This window comes from Siphateles boraxobius, unplaced genomic scaffold (genome assembly GCF_051911475.1).
Source record: "Siphateles boraxobius isolate OS27281-9 unplaced genomic scaffold, OSU_SipBor_1 84, whole genome shotgun sequence".
Lineage (NCBI taxonomy): Eukaryota > Metazoa > Chordata > Actinopteri > Cypriniformes > Leuciscidae > Siphateles > Siphateles boraxobius.
In genome coordinates this window covers 65511-81217 of record NW_027509213.1, presented here as the reverse complement: position 1 = coordinate 81217, position 15707 = coordinate 65511, and the positions used below count along the sequence as shown (strand labels likewise).

Sequence of the window (15707 nt, the reverse complement as noted above, 5' to 3'; positions counted from 1 at the left end):
TTTTTGTGTATTTATTACAACTTCCCTATATCTTTCACTTTGTATAACAATTAAAAAACCTATGTATTTATTTCACAGATGCTTTTATCTAAAGCAGTAGTTTGCAAATGTTCAGGCCAAGTACCACAAAAGTCCCTTTCAAGGATATCTAAAGTCTGTAGTACCTCCTTTAATCAAACCAAAGCAACAAAAGGACAACCCTTTGGCATAGAATTTAAAGGATAGTTCACCCAAAAAAGTATGTCATTATTTACCCACCCTCATGTAGTCAAAACTTTTTTTAAATATATATATAATTCTTTTGCCCAAGTCAACCCAATATAGAACGTTGTTTTGGACTCCACTAACATTGAATGGATAAAAACATTCTTCTAAATATCTTATCTTGACCTGAACATGAACCAGATTTTTATTCATATTTTGTTTATAATATTAACATGATTACCTAAAATTAACAGATTACCTTACAGTTAAACTAGTATACCCATTTATTTGTATGGAAAAGAAAAACATTGAGTAGATGCACCTTTTGTTTTTTTTTAAATGTAAAACTTGCGGAAGAAAACCACAATGTGGTTGTGTGGGTTTAAACACTGTTAACTAAATAAATCCAGAACATGGTTCAGATGTCTCATGAAGCTCTGAAAACACAAACTATTCAAAGCCATGGAGCATCGACAACAGCGCCATCTGGTTGAAAGTCAAGTTTAATGTTGTTTATATGTCTATCTGGTGTTTAATATGCTAAGACAGTGTGCAAATTCATAAGTCAACACCATTGCTGAGTTTGTTGTCCTTGAAAGTAAGAAATAAGAAAATAAAAAAACATGGTTTGAAATCGCCAGTGTTTCTTACGTCACAAACCTTGTAACCAATCACGTCACAAATTATATTTAGCATATAATTAACTAGTCTATGCTGATGCAGAGGAGTCTCAAGAGAAGCCAAGCCAGGTTATCCCGGTATATTTTGCTGTTGATATGAAAAATCATGTACATTTAGCAATATAGCGAGTGATTTGTGTATAGGCCTATGACATAATGTTATAATCAACTATATACCTTTCTCCACTGACGTTCTGAGTTGTTTAAAACGTTTTTAAGATGCTAATTTTAAGAAGGTAGCTGTCTGACTCTGAGATGGTGAACGGGAACATGGTGTGTAACATTAGCATTATTAGCTGTTTGATAACATAGTAGCTTGAGCAAAATGCAAATCATATTAATTACCGTTATAGGCTACATCCGACATTGTAGAGAGCAATATAGCTACATAAAACGCATTATCATTCTGATACATCGACTTGTAGACAAGCCTGTATAATTCACTCTTCCATTTCTTCTTCTGAATCAGTTTCTGGTTCAAACATACAGTATATGCCTGAATTAAACCAGTATTCCCAATTGCCATCATGCAGTGTTACTACAGTAAGTGGTAACGGGGGCGGAGTGGAGGTGGGGCAATTTGCATATTCATAGTTTAATGAAGGCTGGTGTGTTCAGCTGTAACCGATCGATGAGAGCTGCCGAGTGCAGGCGTGGGAAAAAAAATTCTGGCAGATGGGAGGAATATGAGTGCGTTCTCTCGTAAAACTATAACATTCCCCCGATAAACATAATTTTTTCATCAATCCCACCCCCCTCCCCCAATCAACAGTCCTAAAATGACCCACAAAGTAGATCAATATTAATATATTTCTTTTAAAAAAAAAGCAAATAAAAAAAAAATGCAAGCAGACTCTGCTCAATTTAACCAACCACAGTGCAACTGTGATGGAAGTTCCGACAACCACAGAGAAACGCGCAAGTGATTGAACAGAAAGTTCATGTGATTTCTGAAAACAGCACAAGCCTCAATGCGTAGGCTACATGCATGCATTGCATTGGAGCCTCTCGAGTTATAAGTTTCATAACTACTTTAAAGGGCGATGTGTATGTGTGCCTTAATATTCGTTAATGTCAACAGTGTTTCTTATGTCTTTGGTGACGACATGACTTTCATTTCATTTATTTAAATTTCAAGTGGAAGGAAATGTGAAACTTATGGGAAACACCTGACAGGGACAAAACAGTCCAACCTTTATCAGATCAGGAAAGTCTGGACTCTGGACTGGAAGTTACAAAAGTTATTCATAAAGTGAGTTTTTTTTATGTTTCTTAAAATCTGTGAAATGTGTTAGGCTGCTTAAAAAAGTAGCCTAAAATGTAAATAGTTAACAGTGACTTGAATCCGAACAACTTGCTTTTATAGCAAACATTAGCAGGAATGTTCACTTCCTTGTTAAAAAACAACAACAAAAAAACACGTTGATGCAGTCGACGAGAAACCGACATTCAACAATGCTTTTGAATAGTTATGAATATTCCAGAACTTGTGAAATTAAATGTTATGAATTCACATAACTATCATAAGAAAATTTTCATTTGGCTGGTTGTAAATTTCTGGTGCATGAGCCTACTTGTTTCTCTTGTCTTTACCTTGTTGTTGTGGGCAGGTGGAAGAGTCGCTTTCGTCTGCATCATGTCTCTGACAGTGTCTCAGGGTGAAGGAATGACGGTCATCATTATCACCTCAAACCCAAAAAGCAAATGTCCCGGACTGTGTCAGATTCTGGTTTCTCTGTTCTGCAGTCCAGTGTGTTTTGTATCTGAGGATATGAAAGAGAAGCTGACAGACACCCAGAGAACTTTTGGGGTGAGTGAGAAACTTGCACTGACTGAAATCTTGATTTCATAAAAAAGATTTAAGATGTTCCTGTATAGCCTTGATTTGGCATATCAAGATTAAAAGCTGGAGGTCCATCAACTGGCACGAATATTGTTCTCTTGTTTTATAGATTGTACAGATAGTAGTTGCAGTCATGAATTTTGTGTTGGGATGTTTTGGCTTCATCTTCTTTTTTATGACTTCTGCGTGGGCCACCAGGATGGTAAGATTTTTATGTTTCTAAATCAGTTCATGCTGTAATATGTGTGTGTGTGTGTGTGTGTGTGTGTGTGTGTGTGTGTGTGTGTGTGTGTGTGTGTGTGTGTGTGTGTGTGACTGTGTGTGGTTCAATAGGCTACTTTATGGGAACAAAATGTCCCCACAAAGATGGGAATATCCGAAATCCTTGTCCTTGTGGAGCCATTTTATGGTCTATATGAGGAAAACAGCTTATAAACCATACTAAATTATGTATTTTGTTTTTGAAAATGTAAAAAAGCATAACATTTTCTGTGATGTGTAGGTTTAGGGAAAAGAATATACCATTTAAATTGCGGCTTGTGTTTGATTCACTGATTAATTGCAAAGTTTAACCATCATAAAGTGAATATTTATAATTTGCATGTGTTTTGTCTCACCAATTTACAACGATTCCAGCGCAAGAAAGAAGGAAAAAGAACTCAATTCAGTGTGCGGTCACTGTTTTCTCTGCACACAGCCGCACACTATAGGGTTTAACAACTTAGATATTTTTAAGTCGACATTTATGTGATTATAGTTGAGTCGTCTTTGACTAGTCGCTGATGACTTCATTATTGAACAAAAAAAACCTGAACCTCGAGCTGAGACTCTAAGGCGGGTTGTCTTGTACACAGTTATGGCATATGATTCAGCGCTGCCACAAGGCTATTGCTCATACATAAATTATTTTGTCTTTGGGTCGTTATATTTCTCACAGATTTCGGCTCGTTCTAAATCATTAAATCATATAAAGATATAGTATCACAGTAAAGATTACATTTATATGAATGCATTAGTGAGAGAGCGATTGAGTGTGAATTAATTCTACTTAGCAGTGTCTCTGTACTAATAGTGAAGCTGTGGGTTTTAGTTTCTAAGAAATTAATGGTAGAACTTTCAGTTCCTAAGCTATTGATAAATCACAGAACAGTGTTGACAGTAAGTTTCCATGTTACTGAATGTTTCTGTGTGTGTGCGATCTGGACGTGATGTGCGAGCTAACTTACTTTATTAGTAACTTTGTTATATTGTATTTATCAATGCTTATAATTAGTTTATTTGCTGATCTGCTGATCCGTGACTCAAAAACCGTAATATGATCTGAACCGTGAGTTTTGTGATCTGTTGAACCACTAGTCGTAATGTCATTATTCTTTACTGAATAACAACCTAATTTTTGGTCTGTTAGTAGGATTTATGATACTTTTTTTTTTTTCCTAAATTTTTAATTTTGACAGCACCCATTTCCTTTACTTTCCTTATTTGTAAAAATGTTTAATTCTTCAAAATTCTCTGTATTCCACACTGAAAGAAATAGTCACAGGTGTTTGTAATGACTATGTTATTGTTTACATTTTTGCCTTGATTAGAGCTAGTGTTCATACTGTATTTTAATTGGGTTTCTTGTAATGACTTTACACACTTATCTTTTTCTCTAGGAGTCCTTCGGACTAAATATGACCGTGATGGTGTTGGCTGTTCTCATGCTCTGCGTAGCTATCAGTTTCTTGGTTTTGACTTTAAACTCTTTGTTCAAGAGGGGTGGGAGTGCAAAGGTACCGTATCATCACCACAATTAAGGCCTGTTCACACCGAGCACAATAACTTTGACGATAATAACTATAAAATGCATTGATCATTCTAAATCTATGAGAATGGGAAAGTCTGAAACCACAGCGGTAACAATAGCAACACAGAGGAACAATTTTGTTGGAATCCCTTTCAGAACAAATTTTTTTCCAGCTGTTGAGTGATAAAAACATTGACTGCCAATCGGAATCCACCCGACTTTAAAGAGGCCATATTATGCCCTTTTACAATTGATTTTTGAAATCTACTAGAATAGGTTTTCATGCTTAAATGTTCAAAAAATTGTTGCAGGTCCTCTCTTCCCAGTCTGTCAGTAACGCTCTGTTTAGTTCCTGTCTCTATGAAGCCCCTCCTTCCGAAAAGCGCAATGTGTTCTGATTGATCGGCTGGACCAGTGTGTTGTGATTGGGCAACCACTTTCTGCGTGTTTCGGAAATGTGATGCCCCGTAAGCCTAGTTCACACTACATGATTTTAAGCCCGCGGGGGATTAGCGGGCGATGAACGCTCGCCAATCTGTTAGTATGAAAGAGCCAACAACGCATCAAAGACCCTCGCAGACGCGTCGCCGAGCCTAGAAAAATATCTAGCATGCTAGATATCTAGAGCTGTCGCACAACTCAATCTCACTGATGTCATGAGCAACAGCCAATCACAGCAAGGCATGAGTTGAGGTCACCTGGTAAATACGTGATTTCTGCCATCAGCTAAACATAAACATGCAGCTACATCTCCGATAGGCTATAAACATGCTGTACTCACCTCCAACTCTCTCTGTAGCACGGACCTGCTCTTCGCGTATGCAGATCCACTCTTTCGCCCATACTCTCTTATTTTTTCTTTTTTTGCGTTTTTTCTCAGAGCAAATCATCGCGCAAACAGTTTGCAGCACTAGTTTCTGTCTGACGTCCATATTCGCGTGTTGTGTTTTTCTTTGCTGTGTATTGGCGTCAAGATAGACATTAGACAGATAGATTTGTAGACAAGATAGAATCGTTGGGTGACAGAGTTGTTGTCAACTCGTGTAGTGCGTTACCTCCTGTTGCGTCATGCTGTGTCGTGTGGTGTGAACAGCTCAACAACTTGAACACTCCTAATTTCTCAGAGAGCAAGTCATGTAATGTGAACCGCACAGTTCAGCCTGACGTTTTAAAATCATGTAGTGTGAACTAGGCTGTACCAATACTGCATTAGATCTGCGGTCTGCATGACGTCTCTTGCACTGTGTTTAACTCCACTTTTAGACACACTTTGAATTGCGTTCAACTTTACCAAGTGGCCAAGGGAAGTCTCCTGCATTTTTGACCGAGGGAGCTAGCTTTCTCATGTACACTTCATGATCCATAGACCACAGTACAACAGGACTGTGATGTCACAACAGCAACTCGGAGTGCTCACACTTAATTCAAGTTATCAAGGGCTTAGGGCGTTCCATTTAAACCCAATACAAGGGTTCCACAAGTGAGCAAGCAATGACATATATCTGAGTGAACGAGGCAGAGGGAAGTTAGTGAGGGGCTTTAAAAAGTAGACTTAAATGCAGCCTTGGACATGGTGACAACATTATACTAACACAACTCAACCAGACCTCGTCCCTTTTTTGCGTAATTCAGGTGGGAATTATTTAAATGAAGAATATTGTGACGTGTACATTCCCGGAAAAAACCTCATGACTACAATCGAGGCGTTTCAGGGAGTTCACAAACTGATGTAGAGTATGACTCCTTTTAAAGGGACTTTGTGCTTTGTAACTTAACTTTGCCAGGCTTTTTCATGCTCAAACTGCAACATTACACATACAGAAAGATGAAAAATGTAAAAAAGCACAATAGGTCCTCTTTAAAGAGCTTGAGAATTTAAAGCAGCAGAAGACACACCACAGCATGTGCTTATAATAAACAGAACGTTATAGTCTGTTGCTGTAGACGCTGTATGGTTATCGTTATATCATTATAGCTATCATTTCTCCACTGTGATCATGACAGTTTCAAAGAGCTGCTTGAGTGTTCATGTTTTTTATGGTTTTACAGTTGGTGGAGAACAAAACTTCAGAAACCAAAAGTGGAATATGCCGATATCCTTTTCCATTTGTTCACAGCTGTAACATGACTCTTACAGTGTCTCAGGTGAGCGGCTGACACCATTACCTTAAACCCAAAGAGCCAATGGCCCATACTGTGTTAGATTCTTTGTACTTTATGCTACAGTCCAATGAATTCTGTATTTCAGGATATTAAAGAGAAGCTGGCAGACACCCACACAGCACTTGGAGTGAGTTAGATACTTAGACATTTTTTGGGATATCATCAGATTTACAAAACGGTTCATACTAGGTGTTTTGTCATGTGTAAAACTGGTACAAACATTGTTCTCTTATTCCATAGATTCCACAGATAATAGTCGGCGTCATGAATATCACAATCGGTTGTTTTGGCTTTGTTTCTTCTTTTTGGATCGGTGGTGTGGTGAGACTTGTTTCTCATTCTGATCATTTTTATGTTTCTAAATGAGTTCATGTAGTGAGCTCATTCAAAAAGTGAATTATATATGACATTGATCTTGGTTAAAGACATGTGGCTTTCAAAATGCCCTACATTTATTTCTTTATTTTTGCATTTATTTTCATATATTATTTACTAGAATGAAGTTGTAATTCACATTTTGATAATTCCCTTTCTTTAGAATAATTTCAAATCAAGCATGTTTGGATGTACCAATGTTTTATTTGTTTGCTTTGCCTTTTAGTTCCTTGTTGTTGGAATCATGTGTGTTCTTGCAGTCAAGTTTCCTAGTCCTAGGCTGGTAAGTGTGAATCAAGAGTTTTTTTTTTTTTTTTTTACCGAGCATCAGTAATTTGTATTGATTGTGTTTTACAGCTTGTATTTCTAGTGATTCTGAACATCATCAGTGCTGCACTGGCTATCACAGCTGTTGTGCTGTATTCAATGGACCTGGCAATGGAAAACAGTTTAAGCTGTGTTGATGGTCATTATTATTATCCATCTTATCAGCGTGCCCAAGGAGAGAGCAACTTTCAGACCTACTGCAGGGATCTCAATCAGGTAATGATTTGATTTATTTATCTTTTTCAGATAGTGTAAAAAATAGTTGTGTATTTTATTTTATAATTTTTTTTTAATAATACATTGATGTCCACCTCTAGATGATCATCAGAGGACTAGATATCATGATGATAGTGTTGTCGGTCCTTCAGCTCTGTGTGAACATCAGTTTCTGTGTTTTAACCGGGAAAGCTTTGTGCAAGAAGGATGAAGATGCAAAGGTACTGTATCATCATCATCAACACTATCAGTCAAATCCACTGTGATCATGACCGATTCTGAGAGCTGCTCTGTGTGTTCATGTTTGTTTGTGGTTTTGCAGTCGGTGGAGGATCCAGAACTTCACAAGCCGCTCCTGGGAGACGCTGCTGTCGCTCCTGCATGACAAGATAAACACAAACACATGTTTTTATTTGTTTTAACACATTTTCTTTGTTTTTGTAATTGAAAGTGAAATGATTCATGTTGCCATCTGCACTATAGACGTGAAGTTACATATTTTAGCATTTTCATTTTTTAGCATATTGACTTTGTCATCAATTACGTTTTTTTCTTTTGTAGATCACACATCCTTTTTATGTCTTTTTTTTTAGATCAAACCTTCCTACTCTTTGTATAACATTTAAAATTGTCCAAGCAGAGTAGCCACATGCGTAATTCATCAATTGACCAGAAAGTATCCAAACACTTTTTTTAAACAGTATATTGTTTTATCATTTAAAACTTTGCAAACTCTTTTTGTGTAATAGTTTGCTTTTAAAGTGTGCTTATGCTCTTTAAAATAAATGACACCGTTTTAAATATTTTTTGTTAACTGATGCACAGACAATTTTACAATTTATGCAAAAATTACGTTTTTAATACCGGGAAATAAACTGATTTATTAATAGTCTTTTAAACATGGTTTACATGTGTTCCCGGGTTATTGGTTTGTATGTATACTTTATTAAGCTGACTTTTGTGCGTTATCAGCGTATTGGTGTACATGTAAACATGCTCTCTGATTCAATGTTTTGGACAGATTTGATCAACTAACTTGATTATTGTATAATGTGTCCCAGATGGCATGTAATCAATGAAACAATATAGACTCAGTGTTGATGCGTCAACACTAATTGCATTGAATTAACTTTACAAAGTTGCTTTAGTATCACTCTTGCACTCCCAGTTAATGGTGAAGCAATGTTGAGATTTCAACCAAAAATCAACGGTAATAGTATTGATTCAACATTACAAAGTGATATTTTATCATCATCACTTTTGCTCCCTCCGTTAACGTTGAAACTATGTTGAACAAAATCAATGGTAATGCTTTTGAATCAACATTACACTTTGATTGATTCTACATCACAGATGCTGAATCAATATTGAAATTAACAAAAAGAATCAATGGTAATATTGTTGAATCAACGTCACACTATGATGTTGAATCTACATCACTGCTGTTGAATTAACACTGAAATTAACAAAAATAATCTTTGGTAATATGGTTTGATCAATGTTACAATGTGATGTTGATTCTAAATACATTTTGTTGAAACATTGAAAATACAACTTAAAAGGAATGACAAACAATGTTGCCATCTGATGTACCAAGTTAATGTTGAAACAACATTTGGTGCATCAACAAATTCCTGACCATTTCAAAATTTCGTGAAAACCATGTAAAATATAAATTACACCTTTCCCAGCAGTTGAGTCAATTTATTTTATTCAATCAGTCAATGACAAAAAATATATTAAAATATCATTCTTTAAAAAAGAAAGGGGGAGAAATAGGACAAAAGCATTTCAACCTTTAAAAATAAAATTGGCTTCAGAAGTCTGATGTCATAATAACTACAGGTGGTCCAACGGTTCAGGTTTTTAAAAATCTGTCTTACATTAGACTACTGCCTCTTTTCCTTTGGGTTCTCTGAAATCTGAAAAAGAAAGCATGATGTTACTCAAGAACAAGTCAATTCAGTTGTCATACATACAGTCACATTCAATAATGTTCATATACTAAACACAATATGATGTATATATGACTTTTAAAAAAAAAGTTGCTGAACACAAAATAATCTAACTACGGTTAACAGTATCGTTAAATTCTTTTTATTTAATGTATTTTTCTAAAATCTATTAATGCTTCAAAATCAAAAGAAAGAACTATGGCAGGGGTGTCCGATTTTATCTCCAGCCCTAATTAAATGAACTAAATTAATAACTTTTTTAAAACAAACAAAAAAACATCACTGAACTTACTTAAGCTGGACTGTGACGCTATTTTCTTCTGGAAACAAACTTTTTTGCATTATTTTCCTGTTCATTCTGTAAAGGAGCTTTGAACGGTGTTGTAAAAAGCGCTATATAGCCTAAATAAATATGACTTGACTTGACGTATGTTCAATTTTCTGAGATATTTTCTTTGATGTCAGTTTTAAAAATGATTTAACGTTCATAGGTTTTTTCAGCAGTGTTTTTAATTTTGGATGTCACATTTGAGATTCCTGACAATAAAACTGTCAGTCTAACTGTTAAATATTTTTTCTTTTATTTTATGGATTGTACAGATAGGCCTAATTATTGGAGTCATAAACATTGCATTGTGTTCTTTTGACTTGATTGTCATTTTCAGTGCTGCTTGTTGGCTCGGTGGTTGTAAGACTTTCTTATTCTGCTCAATTAAATTTTTTATTGGCAAAATCAGCATATGTATGCATAAGTAGGCTAAGTTCATACTTAAAGTAAATGACAGGGAAACACAAAATGTATACATAGTTATTCTTTTTTCTTGTAATCGAATGGCATTATGTGTCTCGTTTTAATGGTGAAATCTACCATCTTAATACACCTTCTGTAATACCATCACGCTATCTTTATTCTTACCATATTCAATCTTACCTTGTTCAGTCTTTACATCTTTATTCTTTCCTTTAAAACAAATTGTACTTAAAGATGTTTACTAAATGTTAACTTGTCCTGTTTTTTTTTTCATTTTGTTTTTTAAAATAAATGACTAGCATCATCTGCTTTTTTGATTTTTTAGACCATAGGCTTACCTCTTTAGACTTTGAATAAACTAGAGAACCTTCCAATGTCTCAATTGTTGTCAGGGACATTGAAATGAAGAAACGTCTATCTATAAATTATATTAAAATAGGGGCCAATAAAAAAGTTAGAGACTAAAAAAAATAAATAAATAAAAATCTCCCTGAAGAGGTTTGCATGATTTCACCACCAGGTGGCTAATATCACCAGTCAGTTGCTGTAGAAAGTGTGAAGCCAGGAAGTCTCTAAACGTCCTTTTCAAATAATTTACGAGTCACGACCTTTATGTAGCTATATTTTATTATTATAATTATTATTATTTATTTTTCCTGCAGCATTTAGGCGTAGTGTTTAGTATTAGATTGCTGCGTATGCCATCTTAAGTAAGAACGTCAGGAAAACAGCTCCGCCCATATCGGGAAAAACTAGCCTGGAAGGTGATGATGGGAAGTTGTTCCTTTCGAACAGTTCATTTTGAAGAACCGGCTCACAAAATTGATTCAGTGATTCATTTATGTCATCGCGTTTTTTGAACCGGTTCAGAAGATTCATTAAAAATATCCGACCCAAACAAACGATTCACCGCCATCTCTGTTTTTGGGCCAGTGCTGTGGAGTTCATTTATGCTGTCCAACACTTTGTTCAAATTTCCCAAAGTTTCGACATTTCCCTAAAATCTAGTTCCTGCACTTTGGATTGTTAGTCCCAGGGTAAGTCTGGATTGTTTCTTATGAGCTCTCTGAAATAATATAGAAAGAGTATTTATTCTGCGTCACGCTGGAAATAACGTTAGTTGTTCGTACGCAGTTCCAATTCTGGTCGATAAACACAACAGACTACACCTGCGCAGTCCATTGTATTTTAGAATTTGTCTGGGAAGGAGAACCAATGAATTATATGAGGATTTGGCCAAGTTGGCACATTTGGATTCAAAAGTCCAGTTACACTAACTGTTCTCGTCTCTTACAGGTTCTCTCTGTTATATAACTGAACACATTGTAGCCTATTACTATTAGTTCAAAAATTATGTTGGACAAATTGTGCTTATCCGTTCCATTAAATTTTAAAGGGACAGTTCATCCATTCATAATTTACTCACCATCAAGTTGTTCCAAACCTGTATGAATTTCTTTCTTCTGTTGAACACAAAAGGAGATATTTTGAAGAATGCCAGTAACCAAACAGTTGACAGGCCCCATTGAATTTTTTTATTTTTTGGGTGAACTTGAGCTATCCCTTTAAGTAAAACATACATGTTAAAAAGTGTGTCAACAATAAAGAGCATTATGACATATTATCCTAAAAAGCCCTGTTGTGACAAAATGCCTCTCTATGTCATCATTTGTTCACTGAACTGTATCTTTTTGTCCTGGGCAATAACATTTTCAATACTTTAAGGTGCCTTTTGGGTGAACAAGCTTTGCTTGTTTCTCCTCTGAAGGTGATGATACACAGGGCAACTTTTTGAGCAATGTTGCTGGGCAATCTTGCCGAGCGATTGTTGCTTGGGCACTTTCCCATTGAAAATGGGCTATATATTTCTATCTGGATCATTTAGATCGGTCGTGGGCCCTGTGTCTCATCTGGTTGCCCGTTTACGGCAACATTGCCCAACAACATTGCTCAAAAAGTTACCCTGTGTATCATCACCTTAATAAGGCTTGGCTTGAATTGATGTATTGATACCGAATATGATGCACTAGTATGATTTTGCTTATTTGCTTATCCGTCTACACAGGAAGTTTGGCTTTTATCACCTGTGGGAAGGTTGAAGTCCATCACCTCCGTCTACGTCATGTCTCTGACAGTGTCTCAGGGTGAGGGTTTGACGGTCATCACCGTCTCCTCAAACCCAAAGAGCAAATGGCCCGTACTGTGTCAGATTCTGGCTTATCTGTGCTGCAGTCCAGTGTGTTTCGTATCTCAGAATATGAAAGGAAAGCTGACAAACATCCATACATCTTTTGGGGTGAATTAAACAATTAAATATCTTTTAGAGAATTTTTATTTAAAGACTTTTGCATGTAAAGTTATTTTTTTTAAATTCGAGGTGTGCAAACAAATTTTTTTTTTTTTTATTCCGTAGACTATGCAGATAATAGTTGGAGTCATCAATATTGTGTTTGGGATTTTGCTTCGAAGCGTTTGGATATGGAACACCGCTACAGAGAGTAGGGCTGCTTTTTGGATCGGTGGTGTGGTAAGAATTATTTTACTCATTCTTATGTTTCTAAATCGTTTCATGTGTAGTAAAATAGTTGTGTAGTTTAATTGCTTGTGTTGTATGTCATTAATTCTGATGCATTTTAATGATTTTGTTTAGGATATCATGAATATCCGGTGGGTCACTAAACCTGAATTCCACCTTTCATTTGAATGATTATGTTTGAATGCACTGCACTTTTCATTTGTTTGCTTTTTAGGTCCTTGTAGTTGGAATCGTGACTATTCTTGGAGCGAAGTTTCCCAGTCCTTGTCTGGTAAGTGTCTATCAAAGCCATATCATACATTTTATCCATGTTTTTGGACTGTTCTGGTTTAGAGAAATAATTTTGAGCGTCACCAGTTTATTGTTTGTGTTTTACAGCTGGTTATTGTATTGATTCTGAACATTGTCAGTGGTGCACTGGCTATCACAGCTGTTGTGCTGTATTCAGTAGACCTGGCTAAGGGAAATGATTCATACTGCCAGACCGATTATTATTATTCGTCTTACGGTACCCCTGCAACACCTTCAGCTGAAAAGATGAGGAGAACGGAGATCTGCATGCACTACAAATATCTAGTTCAGGTAATTATTATATTTGTTTTATTTATTAAATGGTGTAAGATCAAAATTCCAATCTTGGGGAAGCTTAATTTGACAATTGTAATTTGACAAGCTACTAAAGTAGTTAATTAAATTAATCTTTTGACAAAGTAATTATCTATACTTCAAGCGGGTAAAGAGGTAGTGTATTTGAAAATATATAACTGTGATTATATTCACAATTTAGGGTGAAGGTTGTTGAATTAATAAATTATATTTCAAATTGGATTAGAGCTTGTGTTTCTACTGTATTTCTTATAGACCTTGACTATTTCTTTCCTCAAGTGACACTGATCTTTACCCACCTATAGATGATCATTGGAGGACTAGATATCATGATGATAGTGTTGTCGGTCCTTCAGCTCTGTGTGAACATCAGTTTCTGTGTTTTAACTGGGAAAGCTTTGTGCAAGAAGGATGAAGATGCAAAGGTACTGTATCATCATCATCAACACTATCAGTCAAATCCACTGTGATCATGACCGATTCTGAGAGCTGATCTGTGTGTTCATTTGTTTGTGGTTTTGCAGTCGGTGGAGGATCCAGAACTTCACAAGCCGCTCCTGGAAGACGCTGCTGTCACTCCTGCATGTTAGAGAGAGAGAGAACATACAAATCCACAAATATATACAGCACATACACTGCCTCTCAATATTGTACTCGGATGACTTAAAGCAGATTATACATTGATGCATGTTTATTCTTATAAGGTGTTTTCCTTAAACTTTTGGTTACTTCTAGAATATAAGGCATGCTTTTTGAAATAAATGACTTGAGAACTTTGGCATCACCCCTTTTTATATATATTTGTTAGTTTTGTATTAAGTTTAAATAATTTTCTGTTTTCTCTCTCTCTCGAGGATCTTGAAATTAAGTCCCTTTTAGTTGTGTAAAGAAAGATACAAAACATTCAGAACATTAATGTCTTGACCTGAATTATCAGTATATCTTTGGCTATTTGCTGGTTCCACCAGCAGGTGGTGTTAATATGCTCAAGTGTTGTGCCAATCATTTCCATTAAGAGAGGGTACATAGCTGTGCCAAGGCTAATGTAAAGAACCTCAAGCTAAATGTTATCAAATGTGGGGAGAACTTTCACCATGAACACTTCCCCATAAGAGCTCGAAAACGTAAATAACAAAATTGAAAAGCTATAAACAAAAAGGATCTATTTTATGGTGTGTAAATGTAAGCATTCCTTCAAGGCTGGGCTTATATTTCTACTACGTTTACTACCACTTTTACTTGTTAATTTTGACATTGACAAGATTAATATGCTAAAAGCAAATCAATTATTGTGATTTTATCATTTCAGCACCTACTTATCATGCGCACCTACTTTATATTGCACTAAAAAAATAAATGGACACATTTGTTTTGCTATAATAATTGTCTGACTGTCAGAAGACTTGTCACTAAATAAAGATGAAAAAAAAAGAATATTGAACTGAGCTGAAATTATTTTTGTGAGAAGACTGAAATTATATGAGGCATATAATAAGCCCTGTAGAAATCAGTTACCTGTGCTTCCTCCTGCTTACATTAGTTTATGTCACTGGGATGTCAGCTGTCTTGACCAGGAACAAACAAAGGAATAAAGGCAGCAGTTTTTAGATCTCCTTCCACACGTATGTCTGTGGATTACAGTTGTGCTGAATCACTGGCTGACGCTTTTGTTCCTTGCAGAAGATTCACTAATTCATAACAGCTGAATCCGTCATCAAGAGTCAGAACTTCAGAATATAGTGATTTCATATGCATTCAAATGCACTTTTCCCTGCTGTGACATGGTTTCCATGATCAGTTCATTTACAGCTGGTACTTCCACATTTTAGTATGTGATGATTTACACTGTCTGTGTGCTCTGTGATCTTATTATTTATAGTCCAGATGGATTTTAAGGTGTTTGTTTAAAAAAAATTGTTTTTCTTTGCTTATTTTATTGCCCATTTTCCTTTCAATTAATCAGAATCAGCTTCTGTGGTTGGTGCCAAACATCAGTACTTGGAAAGACAGCAATGATAGACACAGAATAGTGTGTGTACGGTGAGTTTCAAAGGTACGGGGACTCTCAGATAGTATAAATATAAATTTGATCTATAAATATGAATTTGCCAAGTTTACATATTGCACTTTTTAAATTGCACAATGAGGTTCATGGTTCTTTTTTTTTTTTATAATGGATGTTTTGGTGCCTAGCTCCTTTTTATTTGTCTCTATATTTTTGATGCATGACACACCTAATACATTTTCTGTTTGGAACAACAT

At 35.7% G+C, this 15707-nt stretch overlaps 2 protein-coding genes across 3 annotated transcripts; both read left to right on the top strand.

Annotated features, from left to right (window-relative positions):
• The first annotated feature begins 1654 nt into the window (after positions 1-1654).
• On the top strand, positions 1655-10607 carry tmem176l.3a (transmembrane protein 176l.3a). Of its 2 annotated transcripts, XM_077221582.1 has the most exons (12): positions 1655-1931; positions 2023-2136; positions 2495-2694; positions 2837-2929; positions 4386-4502; positions 6566-6661; positions 6765-6806; positions 6920-7000; positions 7281-7337; positions 7412-7597; positions 7699-7818; positions 7920-10607. In XM_077221582.1, the coding sequence occupies exons 3-12, from the start codon at positions 2521-2523 to the stop codon at positions 7980-7982; spliced, it is 1029 nt and encodes a 342-aa protein (XP_077077697.1). In that variant the 5' UTR covers positions 1655-1931; positions 2023-2136; positions 2495-2520; the 3' UTR covers positions 7983-10607. The 2 variants fall into 2 exon arrangements, with proteins under 2 accessions (XP_077077697.1, XP_077077696.1); XM_077221581.1 differs by having other exon boundaries at positions 1761-2136.
• A 231-nt stretch (positions 10608-10838) lies between these two features.
• LOC143730975 (uncharacterized) lies at positions 10839-14229 on the top strand. Its single transcript, XM_077221583.1, has 7 exons — positions 10839-11340; positions 12369-12599; positions 12717-12830; positions 13054-13110; positions 13218-13421; positions 13751-13870; positions 13970-14229. Exons 2-7 carry the CDS (start codon positions 12426-12428, stop codon positions 14033-14035), a joined length of 735 nt encoding a protein of 244 aa, XP_077077698.1. The 5' UTR covers positions 10839-11340; positions 12369-12425; the 3' UTR covers positions 14036-14229.
• The last annotated feature ends 1478 nt before the right edge of the window (positions 14230-15707 follow it).

Excerpts from the sequence above, each read along its gene's own strand:
- tmem176l.3a (XM_077221582.1), top strand. The coding sequence starts at position 2,521 with ATGTCTCTGACAGTGTCTCAGGGTGAAGGAATGACGGTCATCATTATC. Across the intron at positions 2,930-4,385 it reads CTGCGTGGGCCACCAGGATG|GAGTCCTTCGGACTAAATAT; the intron begins GTAAGATTTTTA and ends CTTTTTCTCTAG. Across the intron at positions 6,662-6,764 it reads TGACTCTTACAGTGTCTCAG|GATATTAAAGAGAAGCTGGC; the intron begins GTGAGCGGCTGA and ends TCTGTATTTCAG.
- LOC143730975 (XM_077221583.1), top strand. The coding sequence starts at position 12,426 with ATGTCTCTGACAGTGTCTCAGGGTGAGGGTTTGACGGTCATCACCGTC. Across the intron at positions 13,422-13,750 it reads ACTACAAATATCTAGTTCAG|ATGATCATTGGAGGACTAGA; the intron begins GTAATTATTATA and ends ACCCACCTATAG. Across the intron at positions 13,871-13,969 it reads AGAAGGATGAAGATGCAAAG|TCGGTGGAGGATCCAGAACT; the intron begins GTACTGTATCAT and ends GTGGTTTTGCAG.